At 38.1% G+C, this 20,905-nt stretch overlaps 1 protein-coding gene across 6 annotated transcripts in view; it reads left to right on the top strand.

The window, feature by feature from the left end:
• The first annotated feature begins 6,054 nt into the window (after positions 1 to 6,054).
• kidins220a (kinase D-interacting substrate 220a) overlaps positions 6,055 to 20,905 on the top strand; it is a 131,615-nt gene continuing 116,764 nt past the window's right edge. For 3 of the 6 annotated variants that reach the window (XM_022672832.2, XM_022672835.2, XM_022672836.2), the window contains exons 1-2: positions 6,055 to 6,217; positions 20,666 to 20,821. In XM_022672832.2, coding sequence (XP_022528553.2) covers positions 20,690 to 20,821 — 132 coding nt within the window. In that variant the 5' untranslated portion in view covers positions 6,055 to 6,217; positions 20,666 to 20,689. Of the gene's footprint in view, positions 6,218 to 17,374; positions 17,494 to 20,665; positions 20,822 to 20,905 lie in introns of those variants that run through there. The other 3 variants (XM_015606604.3, XM_007252208.4, XM_022672834.2) reach the window with 2 other exon arrangements.

A 20,905-nucleotide genomic window follows, 5' to 3' on the forward strand; every position in this document is an offset into this window, starting at 1 on the left:
TCTATGATCTATTGATCTATTACAAATGCTTTGACAACAATTTACCAGTTTTACTATTGTTTGCACTGTCATAGGTTAGCATTGTTAGCAAAACAGCTCTGGAGTTCAGAAATCAGTATTCACAGTTTTTATGCATCTTGGCATGCTCTCCTCCACTAGTCTTACACACTGCTTTTGGATAACTTTATGCCACTACTGATGCAAAAATTCAGGAAGTTCATCTTGGTTTGATGGCTGTGATCTTCCATCTTCACAGAAAAGAATTGGACAGTGTGTACTGTGTGTATGACACAGTATGATTTAATAATAACATGCACATAGGTAGAAGTGCTAATAAACTGTAAGAAACTACTGTTTTTACTACCTTTCATAAGTGATATAGCAGCCATCTTGGATTCTGAACTCTCTTGGCTTTTTGAGTAGGAATAATCTGATTCTTGGGGGCATTTAATTTGAAATTTTCAGCTTTCCGACATCCGAGTTTTAATGGAACACAATGGAACGCAGCACAATCCCTGATTATAGCTCTATATGTGAGCAGCTTTTGCACTGAGAGTCCAACAAATGAAAATTTTCTTTTAGTTTATATTAATTATTACTTTTTATCTCTTTTTTTGTTGTTGTTCTTGTCGTAGATTTGTGGTGTAACTGCCCAAAAGGCCAAAGGGAAAAAAAAACAATAAGTTGAGTGTTCCCGACCACACAACCAGCACATCAATGCAAAACTTGCTTCATATGTCCAAAGTGCCAAATCACACGTGGCACACACAATGTTGTACGTTCTTACTCCCTTCGTTTATACAGGCGCACGACAGGGTTCGAGGTTTTTGCACTAAAGGACTTCCCAAAAAAGAATTTATTTGGTCATAAATGAAAGTTATTTTTAATAAAAAAAACAGAGAGCTTTTCTTCTCTCCCACTTTTGTAGGAATGAGGTGACTTAGCGCTAAAATACCGGCAGAGCAATGCAAGAAAATGCAATGGGCCGTGTGCACTGTAGAAACACTACTGTTGTCAGATGGTTCTTTAAAGGTCAACATTGACACCTTGGGTGGGAGTGGCGGTGTAGGACTTTTGGTTGGAACGTTAAAAATATCTAAAAAGCCGTGACCTTGCTATGCCGTCTTTTGAAGAGTGCAAAACCATAACATTGTCAGTGTACCTGCGTGTGAATGTATGTAAACACCTGTTTAGTGTAAATATCGTCATGTTGTTTAAGTATTCGTTGAACAGAGCGTTGCATCTAAGTCCGACTGTGGCAGCTTTCCTCAGATTTGTTGAGGTCCTTGTTCTTTATCTTAGCAACATGGACCACCAGCCTTATTCTGTTCATTGGAGTTCAGTCATAGTCCTTTTGTGTTCAAAAAGTCATTGTTTATAGGACACCTCATGTGGTTTTAAAAAATAAAGATGTTTTAAATGGTTCTTTGGACAATGGGTTCTTTAAAGTACCTATAGAAACCTATAGAAAACTACCCACCACTACCCACCAGTGAGCACCCACACCGCGTGGTAGACGCGTTTAACCCGGTTCAATTCCTCGCCTGGGTGACTATGCTGTGCTACACCACTAATAATCTTTTCCACCGATGTGGAACTGGCACAGTGGTTCATTAATCAGATGTTCTTTACCATTGTCTTGTTCATGGATATGTTGATCTGTGCCCTTACAGGTGTTCTTATACAGTAGTATACAGAGTCTCAACTAAGTCTATCATCTAAGTTCCCCATTCTAGTTACTAGTGACTGGTGGTTCTGCCTTTTTAACTCCTTTTGGCCTTTTAAAAAAAGACAGCACATCGATTCTGCTGTGTAGGACACAAACTCAAACTGCGAGTTAATATAGAGAGGGGAATCGTAGGTTTAAAAAGTATATGAGTACTTTCAGATGGTAAAAAAAGTTACTGCTGTTTACTAATGTGTTGATGGGCAGATTAATTTGTTACATCTGAAAAAAACCAAAGGCCTTCTCAGTCAGTAGGTGGGAAAGTGTTATTGAGAAGGATCTAGCTGCAATTGACTTAATGACTTAATACTCTTTGCCCTACTGTCACTGTTGTCTGATGGGGTTTGCACCCAGGTGGGTCATGTGATCGAAACACTGTAGCCTTTATTTGGTTCCTAAAAGCAGATTTTTCTTTTTCCCAGTCAAAGCCATTGCTGGTCAGTTTGGATGCAGTAAAAGATTTGAATTTTCAAATTCAATACTAAGTGCTTCAACATTTAACAAAGCCAAAAGATTTCTTACGATTCTTGTACTTGATGCTGATGTTATTTTTTTTGTTTGTTTCCCCACCATCTTGATCATAATGTCACGTTAAGAATAAATCCTGTTTGCCTTCCTGGGATTTATCTGCCTGCTATCAGTTATCTGTTTGCTTAATCTAAGACAAATTGTACTTTTAGTCTATTCATTTATCATTTGTTTTAAATTTGGGGGTGGTTCTTAAATATTTCAGTGTACTTTCTCAACACTGTGATTTTTACCTCATTCAGAAAACACTGAAAACCAATTGTATCATTAACTGCAGTGGGTGTTGGGGGAGCGTTTTTGTCCGAGTGTTTTCATCCTGTTTTTTTTATGTCTTGTGTGTTTGACAGTAACCTACTGATTCAACCAGCCAATAAAAGTCATTATAATAAATCTGTTTCCAGTGAGGTCAGAATTATTCATGTACTTGGTGTGTAACATGTGCCTGAGGTTTACAGTTTCCAATGTTTTTTCAGGTCGGTAAGCGGGTAGGTTGGCAATAGAATAGGTTGGCAACCAGGTAGATTTGTTACAGAGCAGGTTGGTAATAGAAAGGGAGGATACCCAGCTCTTTCAGCATGTAAATACGTACACCAAGGGGGGTGACTATACTGTTTATACTGTTTATGTTATTGGAATCACATTATATCAAGTGACAGTGTGATGGTAGGTAACAGTGTGATAGTAGGTAACTGGTGTGAGTAGGTAACCAGTGTGTGTGTGTGTAAGCAGTGTGTAGGTAACAGTGTGATAGTAGGTAACTGGTGTGTGTAGGTAACCAGTGTGCGTGTGTGTGTGTGTGTGTGTAAGCAGTGTGTAGGTAACAGTGTGATAGGAGGTAACTGGTGTGAGTAGGTAACCAGTGTGTGTGTGTGTAAGCAGTGTGTAGGTAACAGTGTGATAGTAGGTAACTGGTGGATAAGGTAACCAGTGTGTGTGTGTGTGTGTGTGTGTGTGTGTAAGTAGTGTGTAGGTAACAGTGTGATAGTAGATAGCGGTGTGTGATAATTATACTGTTCATAATGTTATTGGAATCACATCATATCAAGTAAAGGTGTGATAGTAGGTAACCGGTGTGAGTAACCAGTGTGTAGATAACGGTGTGTGTTAATAGGTAACAGTATGATAATAGGTAACTGGTGTGTGTAGGTAACCAGTGTGTGTGTGTGTGTGTGTATGTAAGCAGTGTGTAGGTAACAGTGTGTGTGTGTGTAACCAGTGTGTAGGTAACGGTGTGTGATAATAGGTGACTATATGATAATGAGTAACTGTGAGTAGGGGTTGAGTGTGTAATGGTGTGAGTGTGTAATGGTGTGAGTGTGTAATGGTGTGAGTAGGTAATAGATAACAGTGTGTCTAGGGGTTGAATGTGTAACGTTGTGAGTGTGTAATGTGTGAGTAGGTAATGGGTAACTGTGAGTAGGGGTTGAGTGTGTAACGGTGTGAGTGTGTAACGGTGTGAGTAGGTAATAGGTAACAGTGTGTGTAGGGGTTCAGTGTGTAACAGTGTGAGTGTGTAACGGTGTGAGTGTGTAACATGTGAGTAGGTAATGGGTAACTGTGAGTAGGGGTTGAGTGTGTAACGGTATGAGTAGGTAACGGTGTGAGTGTGTAACGGTGTGAGTAGGTAATAAGTAACTGTGAGTAGGGGTTGAGTGTGTAACGGTATGGGTGTGTAACGTGTGAGTGTGTAACGGTGTGAGTAGGGGTTCAGTGTGTAACGGTGTGAGTAGGTAATAGGAAACAGTGTGTTTAGGGGTTGAGTGTGTAACGGTGTGAGTGTGTAACGGTGTGAGTAGGTAATGGATAACAGTGTGTTTAGGGGTTGAGTGTGTAACAGTGTGAGTGTGTAACGGTGTGAGTGTGTAACAGTGTGAGTAGGTAATAGGTTACTGTGAGTAGGGGTTGAGTGTGTCGCGGTATGAGTAGGTAATGGATAACAGTGTGTTTAGGGGTTGAGTGTGTAACAGTGTGAGTGTGTAACGGTGTGAGTGTGCAACGGTGTGAGTAGGTAATAGGTAACAGTGTGTTTAGGGGTTGAGTAGGTAACGATGTGAGGTTGTAAGGGTATGAGTGTGTAACGGTGTGAGTAGGTAATAGGTAACAGTGTGTAGAGTTTTAGTAGGTAAGAGTGTGTCTAGGGTTTGAGTGTGTAACAGTGAGAGTAGGTAATAGGTAACAGTGTGTTTAGGGGTTGAGTAGGTAACGGTGTGAGGTTGTAAGGGTATGAGTGTGTAACGGTGTGAGTAGGTAATAGGTAACAGTGTGTTTAGGGGTTGAGGGTGTACTGGTGTGAGTAGGTAATAGGTAACAGTGTGTGTAGGGTGTGAGGGTGTAACGGTGTGAGTAGGCGATAGGTAACAGTGTGTGTAACGGTGTGAGTGTGTAACGTGTGAGTAGGTCATAGGTAACAGTGTGTGTAGGGTGTAACGGTGTGAGTAGGCGATAGGTAACAGTGTGTGTAGGGTGTGAGTGTGTAACGGTGTGAGTAGGTGATAGGTAACAGTGTGTGTAACGGTGTGAGTAGGTAATAGGTAACAGTGTGTGTAACGGTGTGAGTAGGCGATAGGTAACAGTGTGTGTAGGGTGTGAGTGTGTAACGGTGTGAATAGGTAATAGGTAACAGTGTGTGTAACGGTGTGAGGGTGTAACGGTGTGAGTAGGCAATAGGTAACAGTGTGTGTAATGGTGTGAGTGTGTAACGGTGTGAGTAGGTCATAGGTAACAGTGTGTGTAACGGTGTGAGGGTGTAACGGTGTGAGTAGGCGATAGGTAACAGTGTGTGTAGGGTGTGAGTGTGTAACGGTGTGAGTAGGTCATAGGTAACAGTGTTTGTAACGGTGTGAGGGTGTAATGGTGTGAGTAGGCGATAGGTAACAGTGTGTGTAACGGTGTGAGGGTGTAACGGTGTGAGTAGGTGATAGGTAACAGTGTGTGTAGGGTGTCAGTGTGTAACGGTGTGAGTAGGTAATAGGTAACAGTGTGTGTAACGGTGTGAGGGTGTAACAGTGTGAGTAGGTGATAGGTAACAGTGTGTGTAGGGTGTGAGTGTGTAACGGTGTGAGTAGGTCATAGGTAACAGTGTGTGTAACGGTGTGAGGGTGTAACGGTGTGAGTAGGTGATAGGTAACAGTGTGTGTAGGGTGTGAGTGTGTAACGGTGTGAGTAGGTAATAGGTAACAGTGTGTGTAACGGTGTGAGTAGGTGATAGGTAACAGTGTGTGTAGGGTGTGAGTGTGTAACGGTGTGAGTAGGTCATAGGTAACAGTGTGTGTAACGGTGTGAGGGTGTAACGGTGTGAGTAGGTGATAGGTAACAGTGTGTGTAGGGTGTGAGTGTGTAACGGTGTGAGTAGGTCATAGGTAACAGTGTGTGTAACGGTGTGAGGGTGTAACGGTGTGAGTAGGTGATAGGTAACAGTGTGTGTAGGGTGTGAGTGTGTAACGGTGTGAGTAGGTCATAGGTAACAGTGTGTGTAACGGTGTGAGGGTGTAACGGTGTGAGTAGGTGATAGGTAACAGTGTGTGTAGGGTGTGAGTGTGTAACGGTGTGAGTAGGCGATAGGTAACAGTGTGTGTAGGGTGTGAGTGTGTAACGGTGTGAGTAGGTAATAGGTAACAGTGTGTGTAACGGTGTGAGGGTGTAACGGTGTGAGTAGGTGATAGGTAACAGTGTGTGTAGGGTGTGAGTGTGTAACGGTGTGAGTAGGTAATAGGTAATAGGTGTGTGTGTGTGTGTGTGTGTGTGAGTGATATGAGCGGCTCGGCTCTGGTACAGTAGGCGGGACGGCTGGAGGAGTGGAATTGAAGTTGCCCACTCCTCCTGTACAAAATGGCTTCTAGTCAAAACAAGAGTAACACGTTGTAGAGGAGCTGGGAGTCAGAGGAGAGCAGAGGTCTGACTCGGAGAGTCTGCTGGACCCGGACAGCTCTGGACTTTAGCTGCAGAGCTCCGCGGGAGGAACGCGTGAGTTGTCCATATTGCTCGCGCTAGTTTAAAGGTGTGGGGAGAAATGAGGGAACGGTTATAAACAGAGAGAGGGGAAGACTGAGAGTTTTGTGGTGTGGAGTAAAGTAAGTTAAGCTGACAGAGGAGAGCTTTATAGTTTCATATTTTTGCCAGTAGCGTGTTTAGAGAGTCAGGGAAGTCTAGTTTAACTGTAGAGAGAGTTAGAGTTAGCTTTACCTGAGTTAACCTTGTTTTCTGTGATTTGGCAGCTTCGGCTTAAACACAGCTGGGATTTACTGACTGTACTCCTGTAGTGTGTGTGTGTGTGTGTGTGTGTGTGTGTGTTTTTTTGTGTGTGTGTGTGTGTGTTCCGCTGTGCTGTGTGTATCACGAGGGGAGTGTCACCGTGGCAGTAGTGCTGCTGTTGCTAGTTAAGAGCAGCCTCTAATGATACATCTGGGAGACAGAGCTGAACATCGTGTGAACATCTATAGGCTAAGCTCAACTCCCAAATCACTAATTTGTTTACCGCTTACCTTAAACTTGTAACTCACTTCCTTGCTAGTAAAAACTCAAATTGCTGCCATGATAGCAAAGAACATTAAATAAACGTTCGTTTTTTGGTTGCTGATGGAAAACACGCTCAAAACAACCTTTATTTAACATTGCCTAGTAGGCATTGGTTACGGCTGAAATTCTGACGTTGAGTCAACATTAATTCACATTCATTTAAGGGTGATTCTCACGAAGACCTTCACATTAACATAAAAAAGTTTTTCACCTCATTGCAGCTTTTTTTCAAGTTGAGAAGCTAAAATAGAATGTGTATTTTACTATATTGATTATTTTTCATATATATATATTTTTAAATAGAATTTTATTATCATTTGAATCTGATATGATCCAGAATAATTCTCATTACCGTTACAGTAAATGACGAAGCTAGATCAACGGTTCAAAACTTTTTTTGATGATTAATTTCATATTTCCACAACAAATTCCATCAACTTAACAGCACAGTCCTTGACAATTACTTTGATCTTTTTTATTTATTTATTTATAGTTAAGCAACTCTCATTACCGATACAACATTTGTAAAATATCTTTTAATTTTTTAATTAATGGAAATTATTTTAGAATATGTTTGATCAAAAACAGGTGAGGGATATACTATAATAAAATGAAGGAAAGTTATGATAAGATGTGAAACATTTAAAAAAAAATAACATTTTAGATCCATAACGGTAATGAGAACACAATTAAACGAGAAATGAGAATAAATGTAACGGTAATGAAACTTAGTTAATCCTTGTGTGGTGTTCGGGTCTGTGGGACCCGTTTTCATTTTTCATCAAATGAAACTGAAAAAAAATATTTTTTCTAACTCAAACTCATTGGCATTGGCTCATTTTTTTGTGAAAAACATACATAAAAACACATTTTTGATAAACACACACTGTACACACATTTACATTTGTAAATTTGAAACTAAACAAATTTTCTTCTCATATCTTGAGTTTAATTCATTTTCTTTTACATTTTATTAAAAAACTAATAAAAAAGAGTAGCACTTTTTGAAAGAAATGTAACATAAGAAAGGTAAAGGGCAAATATTAACCATGTAAGCTGTTTATATTGCTTGCAATTTAGGTGAAGCAAGCATGTGTAAAGCATTTTAATGTAAAATTGCTTAATTTTGCTGAATTAAATACAAGTAACAAAGTAAACGAGTAGCAAAAATATGAACACCAAACAAGGGTTAAGGCAATTGTATAACAAACCATGGAACCAGAAAAACAAGCAAATCTCAAGAAACTCTAGCCTTGGCTGCTGCCTTCTTGCGTTCAATCTCTGTCAGTCTTCAAAAAATGAATATAATCATTAGACTAATCAAAAGAGTATAAACATCAATGACATTGTTATATATATATATATATATATATATATATAGTAAATAGTAGACTGTTATGTACTACATAAATAGTGGAAAATCCACCTGCATGTAAGCTACTTTTTCATTCAGAAAGTAAAAATCACACGAAAATAATTATAATTACAACCATCATCTATATATATATTTATAATTACCAAAAATGATATATATATATATATATATATATATATATATATATATATATATATATATATATATATATAATGAATTGCCATAAATGATCAAATAAACTCTGTTAAATGACTCTTTTAGCAGTCTTACATAAGAATCTCATTACCAGCTCAATGGTTCTTATTACAGTTATGGCCCTCACAATGCATGGTAATGAGAATATTGAGTAACGGTAATGAGATGCTCTTGGCTAATTTCACAAATAATTTAAAATGCTAATATGCTAACAACCTATAACTTTGCCAGATGTCAAAGCCTTATATTGTGATAATATTCATGAAATAATTTATTTTTATATTTTTTAAAGTAATGAGTATTAAACCATAACGGTAATGATAATAGACAGTGTAACTGAGGACAGTTTTAGCAATATTAACACAGATTTCTCAAAGGGAGAGAAGAGTGACCAACTGACCTTATCTCCATTTTGAAGCTTGTCTCTGAAGTGATGCATCATGGGATAGCTGATCAATTTAAAGGCTCAGTGTAATTTTTATAGGGGGTAAAATCATGAAACGGTAATGAGAAAAAAATTGTTCGGACAGATATTTTGTTTAAAATCAAGTACATTTTTTTGTTCAACACAAAAAATGTTTATATCATGTATAAATATAGATATTTTAAATGACTTTACCCTATTTTATTGATTCGATATGCTTAGTACTTTTAATATGGTTTAACTTAAAATTAGAAAGAAGGGATACGGACACATAACGGTAATGAGAATTTCCATATATTTTTGATTTAATTTATATAAAAATAATTTTATATGATGATGAAAACAATTGATCCATACAGTACTCCCTATTCACTTTACACACTATCAGAGTTTTTATGAATTAAGTATTGATTTTTTAAAAATTGTCATGGACATGTTCCCTGCAGCTTCATGAGAATCACCCTTAAAGGGTTTAAATGGTTGGCTGAGCTCCTCTATGCTTATTGATTTTAAAAGAAATGCCCCTACAAACATTAATCATAATACTAGTGCATCTGAAAAAAACAAAACAAAAAAAACCAGAATATCATTGAAAAATGTAATTTATTTTTAGTAATTCAGTTTAAAATGCGAAACTCATTTATTATATAGATGTATTACACACAGAGTTATTTATTTTAAGTGATTATTTATTTTATTGTGGATTATTATGACTTACAGCCAATGAAAACCCAAAACTAGATCACATATGGTGTTATACATGTGTATAAAATTTCACGTTTCACATTGTAAACTGAATTAGTGAAATATCAGATCTACAGGTCTATAAATATACTTTTGCCTATAATTACATTTTCAATAGTAAAATCTCCAGTTAGAGATATATTAAGATACTATTTTACAAGTATAAGTTGCAATTCCAATTTAAAAGTAACTTTACTTTACTAATTTTGCTACTTATCTAAACCTAGATTTGTAATATGATGAAATATTAGAAGAGATCGAAAACTGCACATATCCAAAATGCACATTTATACTAGTCATAACTACATTTGAGACACCTGAATGAGAATTTCTACTAGTCAGAATTCATGTATTGTGGCCATTCAGTGAAAAACAGTATGTGTTCATATAATGTTAAACTAAATAATACCTAAAAATCGACAAAAATGGAGATACTTATTTTTTTTAACGGATGGTGATGATATGGATATGTGGGTCTGGAATTTATGCTAATAAGAATTACTATGTAGATATTTAGACTAGACTTATTTTTACTAGAAGAAACATAATGAAATATATCTTTAACTAAAATTTTTATTAGTGTAAAAGTAATTTTAGGTAAGAGGGTGTGAGATTGTATGTAAATCAATGGTAACATTCAATTCAATTCAATTCAATTCAATTGTATTTATTTAGTACTTTTTACAACAAAAGTTGTCACAAAGCAGCTTTACAGTGAAAAACAGGTCCACACGTTTTGTGAGGTGACAACAGTGGCAAGGAAAAACTCCCTTACATTGAGAGGAAGAAACCTTAGGAGCCAGGAACCAAGATATAGTCAAAATTGCATTGAGGATATGTCATCATGGTAATATGACTAGTGAGTGTGTCTTTATAGATCTGTTGATGTGATGTTTTTACTAGAAAACCTTTTAGAGTTTCTAGTTAAAACTGCATTATTGAGTTTTACTGGTAAAATCTGTATTTAGGACTTAGTATCATTGGTGTCAGGTATTTTAGGCTAAAACAGCTTGCTAGGAATGCTCTTGTATCAGAGGAGGAACTCTATGGCATGACACACACTCACAGCCTGGAAAGACATCCTCAGCAGCTTTGAGCCCACATGCCTATTTTAGCTGACGGTTTCTATTACTGAATCTGTCCTCAGTCCAGCGCTCATCTGCTCACAGACATGTGAGCTTCATGTTCTTACTAACATTACACTGCTGCTTTAAACTCTAGCTCAGATTAATCCATCATAAAAATAACACAAATTGTAAATATGATGAAAAAACGACAGTGATTACTGTGGGTTGGCCAATATATTACATTTATTACTACAATATGTGTTAAGATGTTCTCAAGATACATGTTTACACAGATACGTTCTCACAATATACAAGTTGGCAGAGTTTGTATTTTTCTGAAATTTGATATGGACGGACAGGCAGGAAGGCACTAGAAAAAATATAAACAGCCGCATTAAAAAATATTATCAGAAACTATTATCGGAAAGGGGCCAATCTAATTATTTGTTTTTAAATACTTTTTGTTGTTTTTGTTGTTAAGTGACAGCTATGAAGGCCTAAAACATTTCTAAATATATATATATATATATATTTTGTGTCCTAACACCTAAACCAGGGGTGTCCAACCTACGGCCCACGGGCCATTTGCAGCACGTTTCCTTTTTTGGAGCAGCCCTCGAGGTATTTTAGAAATAAGATGAAAGTTGCTGCTATTAAGCAGGTTTTTGTAATGTGAGATTCAAAGTTTGAAAGCTAGGTGTCAGAAAACGGACCAAAGAGTCTAAAAGCGGAGAGAGTGCTTAGTTGTAGCACAGAAAACAGGCCAAAGAGTCTGAAAGCGGAGAGGGTGCGCAGTTGTAGCCCAGAAAATGGGCAAAAGAGTTTAAAAGCGGCGAGAGTGCTCAGTTGTAGCCCAGGAAAACGGGCAAAAGAGTATAAAAGTGGCGAGAGTGTACAGTTGTAGCACAGAAAACAGGCCAAAGAGTCTAAAAGCGGCGAGAGTGTACAGTTGAAGTGCACAAAAAGGCCAAAGAGTCTAAAAGCGGCAAGAGTGCTCATTTGTAGTGCAGAAAAACAGGTCAAAGAGTCTAAAAGCGGCGAGAGTGCTCAGTTTTAGCGCAGAAAAACGGGCCAAAGAGTCTAAAAGCGGCGAGAGTGCGCAGTTGTAGCGCAGAAAACAAGCCAATAGAGTCTAAAAGCGGCAAGAGTGCGCAGTTGTAGCGCAGAAAAACGGGCCAAAGAGTCTGAAAGCGGCGAGAGTGTGCGGTTTTAGCTCAGAAAACGGGCCAAAGAGTCTAAAAGCGGCGAGAGTGTGCGATTGTGGCGCAGAAAACTGGCCAAAGAACCTAAAAGTGTTTAATGTTTAATTTGTCAGTAATCAGTTGCCGTAATGAAGGAGTATAATATTAAGAGACATTATGAAATGAATCAATTTGAAAATTTTAGTTTAGATAGATAGATAGATAGATAGATAGATAGATAGATAGATAGATAGATAGAACTTTATTGATCCCTTGGGAGGTTCCCTCAGGGAAATTAGGGTTCCAGTAGCAGCATCAATACAGTACACACAGATAGAAACAAAGAGTAGGTGTATATAAAGTGTATATAAACAATATAAAGTGCAAAGCAAGTAGACAAAAGTATAAAACAGCAAATATAATTAGTATAACTATACATATAAATATGCAGTGAATGTATTTGAATATAATTTTTATTGCACTTATTCCGTATGTATTATTTTATTGCGCTTAGTCCGTATGTGTTATTTTATTGCACTTAGTCCATTTGAGTTGCTACTGCTCCTCCTCATCCTCTGTCCTCCTGTTACTCCTCCTTCCCCCAGGGGAGGAATTGTAAAGTCTGATGGCATGATGGACAAAGGAGTTTCGGAGTATGTTGGTCCTGCATTTGGGGAGGAGCAGTCTGTCACTGAACAGGCTCTTCTGGTTGCTGATGACGGTGTGCAGAGGGTGACTGGCATCGTCCATGATGTTCAGCAGTTTGTCCATAGTCCTCTTCTCTGCCACCGTCACCAAGGAGTCCAGCTTCATGCCGACCACAGAACCAGCATGCCTGATCAGTTTGTCCAGCCTGGATGAGTCCTTCTTTGATATGCTGCATCCCCAGCACACCACGGTGTAGAACAGGACACTGGCCACCACAGACTGATAGAACATCCACATGAGTTTCTTGCAGATGTTGAAGGACTGCAGTCTCCTCAGGAAGTACAGCCTGCTCTGACTCTTCCTGTACAGGTGGTCAGAATTACAGGTCCAGTCCAGCTTGCTGTCCAGCCACAGCCCAAGGTACTTGTAGGAGTCCACAGCCTCCACCTCAACCCCCTCAATCAGAACTGGTCGTGACCTTGGTCTGGACCTCCCAAAGTCAATAACCAACTCCTTGGTCTTTGAGGTGTTGAGCTGCAGATTATTCCTGTGGCACCAAACAGCAAAGTCCCTCACCAGAGTTCTATACTCCTCCTCGTTGTCGTCCCTGATACACCCCACGATGGCTGTGTCATCTGCAAACTTCTGAATGTGACACAGCTCGGAGTTGTAGCAGAAGTCTGCGGTGTACAGGGTGAAGAGGAGAGGGGCCAGCACCGTGCCCTGAGGTGCTCCAGTGCTGCTGATCACAGTGTCAGACGTGATGTCCTTCAGCCTGACATACTGCGGCCTATCAGTGAGGTAGCTGAAGATCCAGGCGACCAGGTAGGGGTCCACTCGCATCCCATCCAGTTTATCCTGGAGCATAAGAGGCTGGATGGTGTTGAAGGCACTCGAGAAGTCCAAGAAGAGGATCCTCACTGTACTTTTCCCCTTGTCCAGGTGTGAGTGGGCTCGGTGTAGCAGGTAGAGGATGGCGTCTTCCACACCAACACCTGCCCTGTATGCAAACTGTAGACAGTCCTGGGCATGCTGCACCTGCGGTCTGAGTAGACAGAGGAAGAGCCGCTCCAACGTCTTCATCAGATGTGAAGTGAGTGCCACCGGTCGGAAGTCATTCAGCTCACTGGGCCGGTTCTTTTTCGGAACTGGTACTAAGCATGATGTCTTCCAGAGGGTGGGCACTCTCCCCAGCTGCAGGCTCAGGTTGAAAATCCGTTGTAACGGTTCACCCAGTTCTGCCGCGCAGGTCTTCAGGATTCGGGGGGACACCTTGTCTGGGCCTGCTGCTTTCCTGGGGTGGAGCCTCCTCAGCTGTTTCCTGACTTGGTCTGCAGTGATGTATGATGGAGTGTGTGTTGGGGTGGGAGAGACTGGGGGGAAGAAACTGCTGGAAAGCCTGGGGGAAAGCCTGGGGGGTTGAGGAAACAGGGAGAGATGGCTGCAGTGTGGTAGAGAGTATGGGGGGGGGGTGGACTGGTTAAACCGGTTGAAGAAGTTGTTCAACCTGTTTGCCTCCTCCATTGTTCCCCCTGCAACTCTGGTCTTTGAGCTGTGGCCTGTGATGGTTTTCACACCTTCCCAGACCTCCCTCATGTTGTTCTCCTTCAGCTTCTGCTCCACTTTTCTCCTGTAGCTGTCCTTAGCTTTCCTCACACAGCGTTTCACCTCCTGCTGTGCTGCTTTCATCTCCTCCCTGTTCTTGCTCCGAAAGGTGGCCTTCTTTCTGTTCAGGACAGCTTTAACTTCCTGTGTTACCCATGGCTTGTTATTAGGGTAACACCGTACAGTCCTCATGGGACAGACCACATCTGTACAGAAGTTAAGATAGTCTGTCAAACAGTGTGTCATCCCATCTATGTCATCCCATCCCAACACTGTCAAAGATGGATAAAGATAGTAACGCAAGTAAAATGATGTGTAAATGATAGTAACCAAGAAAATGTCTTATTATAAGTAGTATATTTAATGATTTGTTTTATTACAGAATCTGTGGCTCGTGACTGCACATATATTTTTACCTCTGGCCCCCAACAAAAAAGTTTGGAACCTCTGACCTGAACAGTGTGCTTCAAAATGACTTTGCATAAAATGTTCCTTTTTTTGTACATTAATTTACACAAAAAGGTAACATTTATACTTGCTTGTCTTCTCCTGAATGTTACTATTTATCTTGAAGTGTTGTTTAAAGTGTTTTGAAGAAGGTAGTTCTTGTGAGCTAGTTAAAAAAAACTTAAATTTCAGTTTATAAATGTTTTATCATAAGCTTACCTAATTCAAATCATTAAGCATTAAGCCTTTACCAAACCAGGTGTTGGATGATAAATGCAAGTAACACTAGACTATTACACTATATGGAGAAAGCCTTATATCGCAGAGAGTAACTAAACACCTTTTATGAGAATGTTATTCGTATAAAACATATTATACTTGTCTCAGGAGCCTTAAACCTTTGCACCTTGCTTGCATAGTCTTTATTCTACATAGTGATACTTATACACTGCACAGATTGGCTTTGTTCAGAAAAATGCTAATCTTGTTTCCAAAAGAAACACTGTAAAGTAGCGTGTCCTTGTGCTAAACAGGGATCTTTCACACCAGTGCGAACAGACTATAAACAAAGCAAAACCTGAACTGCAACTTGCAAAACCAAATCCAATCCTGAGATAGAGCCTGAGAGAAATCTCTCTTCACTTAGAGAGTTTTTTATTATTATATACTTTGATAGAGTCTTTATTTTTAATGATATTTGTGTAACTCTACAAGGTCTGAGATTTTGGTCTAAGATGTAAGTTTGTCCAGAAACTATAAACCCATTTACAGCTGGTCACAGATATGTCCACATTACTAGGCTAAAGTGATTTAAATCACTTTCATCTGTTATCCTAGATTATATACACTAGACAAGCTGCTTTTCATTTTGTCCTCTTGGCAATGACTTTACTCTTCTCTTCATTGCTGAAAATTCGGATTAGTACTACATATTACAAGTGACTTAAATCTGATTTGAAAAAATTGGATTTGCCACGTTCACACAGTCATGAAAAAAACAGATCTGAGCCACATTGAGCAAAAAATCAGATTTGAGTCTCTTTATCCTGGTAATGTGAACGTAGCCTTAGTCTGATGTTAAGCTCAGCTAAAAGCATTGCCATGTGTGTCAGCCATACTTCTTCTTCTATGAGTTTTCTCCTTTTGTCAGGAGTCTTTAGAAAGTGTAGGAAATAGTATTCACCATACTCTGCTTTTATTTGTCATTTCTGTGCAGACAAGACTCATACTTCTAACAGTTACAGAGTTATCTGTGTTTCTGTGTGGTTTTCTAGTGATTATGATGAAAGTCTGAATGCTACAGTAGAGAGTGAAGTCACAATTTCACAATTGTTTGTAAATTGTCTTTTTTTTTGCATAAATTTTCGAAGATCAGTTTATTTCCATTGCTACAGACCAGTTGTAAGTTGTTAAACAATGAATTGTTTCTTAAAATAATAGTTTTTTATCCATCTTTTTTTATTTATTTATTTTTTTTACAGTGGACATTTTTAATATTATTTCAGTTATATTTCCTTAAAAGCCCTGGTAATTTACCATTTAATTTTACTGGATTTTTTTATTTTATTTTTTTTTATAACAATTTCAGTTTTTTTTTTTTACTGGACCTGAAGAGTAGAGCTGGGTATTGCTTAAAATTTGCTTAAAAATATACCACATTTAAGTATGTTTTCAGTTATTTTTCTAAAAATATGACAAAATATTATCATTCCTTATACTTTTTTCCAACTTTATTTCAAAGTGACATTAAACCCAACTTTCACAAATGAGAATTACAATATTTTAGTGCAGCAATATATATGTGTCAAATGAAAACAGATGAGATAGATGCAGTAGCAATTTTTATTTTTAAATAACAGTGCGTCTTCATTGTACAGCTCTCATTAGTTTAATGTCGCAAAACCACATTATGAAGCTTTTTTTTGTGAAGATTACTTTATTATCACTTTTATAAACCGAGTTTATGCAAAGTGACCACGACAATACATTTCATCGTAGCCTAGTTTATATATTTGTATGAATAATCGATGAAATTACTGTGGAAAGATATTTATCGACATATCGCACAGCACTACCAGTACCAGTTCGATACTTTGAATTCGGTGCCGATACCCAAACAATACTTTTTTTTAGTACCTTTTTCTAAGAGCTGTATATTTTCTACCAACACAATGTATGATTTAAAGGATATTGCTTAAAATACATTTTATCAAAAAGCAGAGAAAGCATATTTAATGTGTATTTTCATTGATTATATTAAATAGAAAATGCACTTTTAGTATTCTTTCCCTAATTTTAACATACTTTTAATGCTCTCAAGTAGGGGTGGGCGATATGGCTCTAAAATAATATCATGATATTTCAGGGTTTTTTTGCGATAACGATATACTTGGCGATATAGGAAAACTAAAATAGTTCATTCATTTCAGGAATATAGTATAAGAGTATAACAGAATAATCATAATGTGGCAAAATAAATAAAATAGCATAAAATAATATAATGCAGCAAAAAATATTGCAGAATATTTAGTGCATGCATATAAACTGCAAACTAAAACAATTATACAATAAATAAACCTAAAGCTTCACAGTAAATAATGGACTACTTTTAAGACAGAACAGCCCTATTATCATGATATGGATTTTTAATATCATGATATTTCTGTGTCACGATATATTGTATACGATACAATATTGCCCACCCCTATATAGAAGTATACTTCTTTTTCACAAGGGTACAGCAAAATGTTCTAATTTCTCCTCTATCAGTGTTTCCTATTTGATGCTGGTGGTCTGTGGTGGGGCTGAGCTCCACGGGTAAGTGCTGCTGTTAATGTATGCTAATGTGGGCTCGTGCTGGCATCAGGTCATCTGTTGGTCTATTGGGAAGGAGGAGGAGGGGATTGGTTCTGCTTCATTCATCACTCAGTGCAGCCGGGAGTGACATGCTGAGCTCTGCTAGTGAGTGACAGCGTGAGGGGAGTACCAACAGCTCGCAGACAGACAGGCCAGCTACCAAAATCCCGGTCTGCCTGAAGGTGAGTTCTGCTAGTCTGCTAGAGTTTCAGCTTGTAGAACAGTTATTCTGGACATTTGGACTGTCCTGAAAGTGCAGTATTGATTCTTCTTATCTGTACCGTGTGTGTGAGTGTGTGTGTGTGATGCTCTTTGTGTTTTCCAGCTGGGTGTGGGGAGTGGTTGGGGGGTGAACCTTACTCAGGCAGTGTGAGGTCATGGGGCTCTGCTGCTCAGCTGATTGGTTCTCCAGGTTGAGAGAGCTCTTGCTCTTCAGGGATCAGCTGCTGCCTGGGGGCTTTGGGGCACTAAAGGGTGTGTCAGTTTAGCTCATCAGAGCTATGAACAAAGGATGTGGGAAAGCAATTTGTGTTTCTTTTAGCTGATTTTAGACACTTTAAATCCTTCAAATCCTTTAAAATGGGTCCGTTATTAGTTTTAAAGGCTCCTTTTTAGACTGGCAGCAGTGCTATACTCTAAACACATTTTATTCATCAGATTTAAAACCCTTTAAATATATGTTTAAGCCTTTAATGTGTTTTTTTAAGATGTTATTGATGTCTAGTAAGGCATGCATATCTCCAAAGTGGTGACTTTACTGAAGAAGAGAAAGTTCCTTTTAAGTGAAAGTAAAGTAAGTGTATTTTAGAGCATTTCTATTGGTCTCCTCATCCAGAATTACTGTATTTATGTGGTTTACAAAGAAACTACAGGGTTCAAATGATGGAGAAAACTAAAAAAAAAAACATGTTTGTTATGGGACAGCAGCAATGTGCTTTTAGAAATAGTTAAGGAAACTGTCAAATCATTACTTAGGCAAAGTCTAAGTACATTCATGAACTTGAACCAGACTGTTGCATACTGTAACCAGTTATTTACATAATGTTGCATAATTAACAGGCTCCTTCTTATGTACCCAAAGAACGGGCTGTCAAATTCCAAGAACAAAACAGTATCAGAATCATGTTTTGTAAAAAATTACAAAAAGAAAAGGGAAAAGTACAAAAGAAATTGTGATATACAACTCTGGAAAAAATGAGAGACCACTTTCGTTTCTGAATCAGTTTCTCTGATTTTGCTATTTATAGGTATATGCTTGTTTGAGTAAAATGAACATTGCTGTTTTATTCTATAAACTACGGACAACATTTCTCCCAAACTCTGAATAAAAATATTGTCATTTAGAGCATTTATTTGCAGAAAATAAGAAATGGCTGAAATAACCAAAAAATAATTCAAAAATCTTAAATAATGCAAAGAAAACAAGTTCATATGCATAAAAGTTTAAGAGTTCAGAAATCAGTATTTGTTTCTAGTTTCCTTTGTCTTTTTTTGCTTATTTTACAGGTACTATTGAGCAACAAAGTACTGTCAGGTCTTTTTATTCCACTGTGATTCACAAGTTCCCTTTTGATGGTCGTCCATCTCTGACGCTTTGATATATCCTAACACCTAGCCAGTTCTCTTCTGTTCTTCGTTGTGCCTTGTAACTTTTCTGAATTTTGAGCTTTAAACAAGTGATTGCTTTAACTGTATGGATTGGACCTTGTCAAATGTCCTGATATCTATGTCTCCAAATTAAAGGATGTTGGTATGGTATGAACTGTGAATAATTTTTACACTTTGTAATATACCTGTCATCATGACAAATTATTTGGCTCTATTTAGTAAACAAAAAAGTTTGAAGGAAATCAGAATATGTTTATATTTTATATTATTCAAAGTAGCTCATCTTGGCTGAATTTTTGAACATCTTGGCTGGATTTTCTCAGTCAGCTTAATGAAGTAGAGTCACCTAAAATGGCTTTCAGTTAACAGCTGTGCTTCACAACTTTTGAAGAGTTAATTACTTTCTTGAATTTCTAAATGTGTCCTCTTAATGTGTTTAAGAGCATCAGTTGTGTTGTGAAAAGGTAGAGTTGGTATACAGTAAGTAGCCCTACTTAAGTAACGTTTTAATCCATATTATGGTTAGAATAACCCAACTAAGTAAAAAAAAAAACAACAAAAAATTCAATCAATCAATCAATCGAGATTGATTGAAATTGATAACTTATAACCATTAAAAATGCTATGAAGAAACTGGCTCTCATCACTGTTCCAGGAAAAGAAAAGCAAAGGTTTTCTCTGTTGTATAGGATAAGTTCATCAGAGTTACCAGCCTCAAAAACCACAAGTTAACAGCACCCCAGATAAGAGCCACCCAAACGTTTTTTTAAAACACTTTTAAGTTGCTACATGATTACTTATACAGCTCTGGAAAAAACTAAGAGACCACTTCAGTTTTTGAATCAGATTCTCTGATTTTGCTATTCATAGGTATATGTTTGAGTAAAATTAACATTGTTGTTTTATTTTATAATCTACGGACAATACTCCCAAATTCCAAATAAAAATATTGCATTTATTTGCAGAAAATGAGAAATGACTGAAATAACAAAAAAAGGTGCAGAGCTTTCAGACCGCAAATAATGCAAAAAAAAAACACATTAATATTAAAAAGTTTTATGAGTTTTCATGCAACTTGGCATTTTCTCCTCCACCAGTCCTACACACTGCTTTTGGATAACTTTATGCCGCTCCTGGTGCAAAAATTCAAGCAGTTCAGCTTGGTTTGGTGGCTTGTAATCATCTATATTCCTCTTGATTATATTCTAGAGGTTTTCAATTTGGTAAAATCAAAGAAACTCATCATTTTTTAAGTTGTCTCATATTTTTTCCCAGGGCTGTATGATCAGATTTGTTATGAGCACAAGCTCTAAACTTCAGTGCTCCTTGAAAGTTTGCTCCAACTCCATTAAGAAGATTAGGCCAGTGCTTGAAAGTTTCTAAATAGCTGCATGGATTGGAACTGCTATGGGAGATTAGTCGCAAACAACATGCTGCTGTGCACAAAGGCAGGAATGTCAAGGTATGACCTACCTTTGAACTGGCAGCATTGACGTTCCTTAACTTCATGTCATATGGGCTTTATCTTAATCAGAGTTGATGATAAGGGGGGTCTTCTGCTGTCCATAAAGCTACTGTTTGGTTGGTTGATCATTAGCTAGAATGGTCTGTGCTCAGTGATGAGGCTCGTTCTCTGACTGCAGTCCTTGTTATCTGACCTGAGGATGGAAAACTAGGGTACGTCCTGTAGATCTGTAGTTCTAGTGCTCTGTCCTGACTGCCGTTTCTTTCTCTGCTATCTTCTAGGAGCGACGAGTCCTCGCAGCAGCCATGGACACCACCAGCTCTCTGAAGATGACCGCTGTGGCTGTTCAGAGCATCTTCAGCCACATTGAGGAAGAGAACTTGTCGGCCGTTCGAGCCTACCTGGACAAATACCGGGAAGTGGACAGCAGGAGTGAGGTGAGTCTGAGTTATGAGAGATGAGATATAAGAGGTATAAAGGGTGGGGATATAATAAATTAATCTTCTTTAAAATGGGCATTA

This window comes from Astyanax mexicanus, chromosome 14, assembly GCF_023375975.1.
Source record: "Astyanax mexicanus isolate ESR-SI-001 chromosome 14, AstMex3_surface, whole genome shotgun sequence".
NCBI classification, from domain to species: domain Eukaryota; kingdom Metazoa; phylum Chordata; class Actinopteri; order Characiformes; family Acestrorhamphidae; genus Astyanax; species Astyanax mexicanus.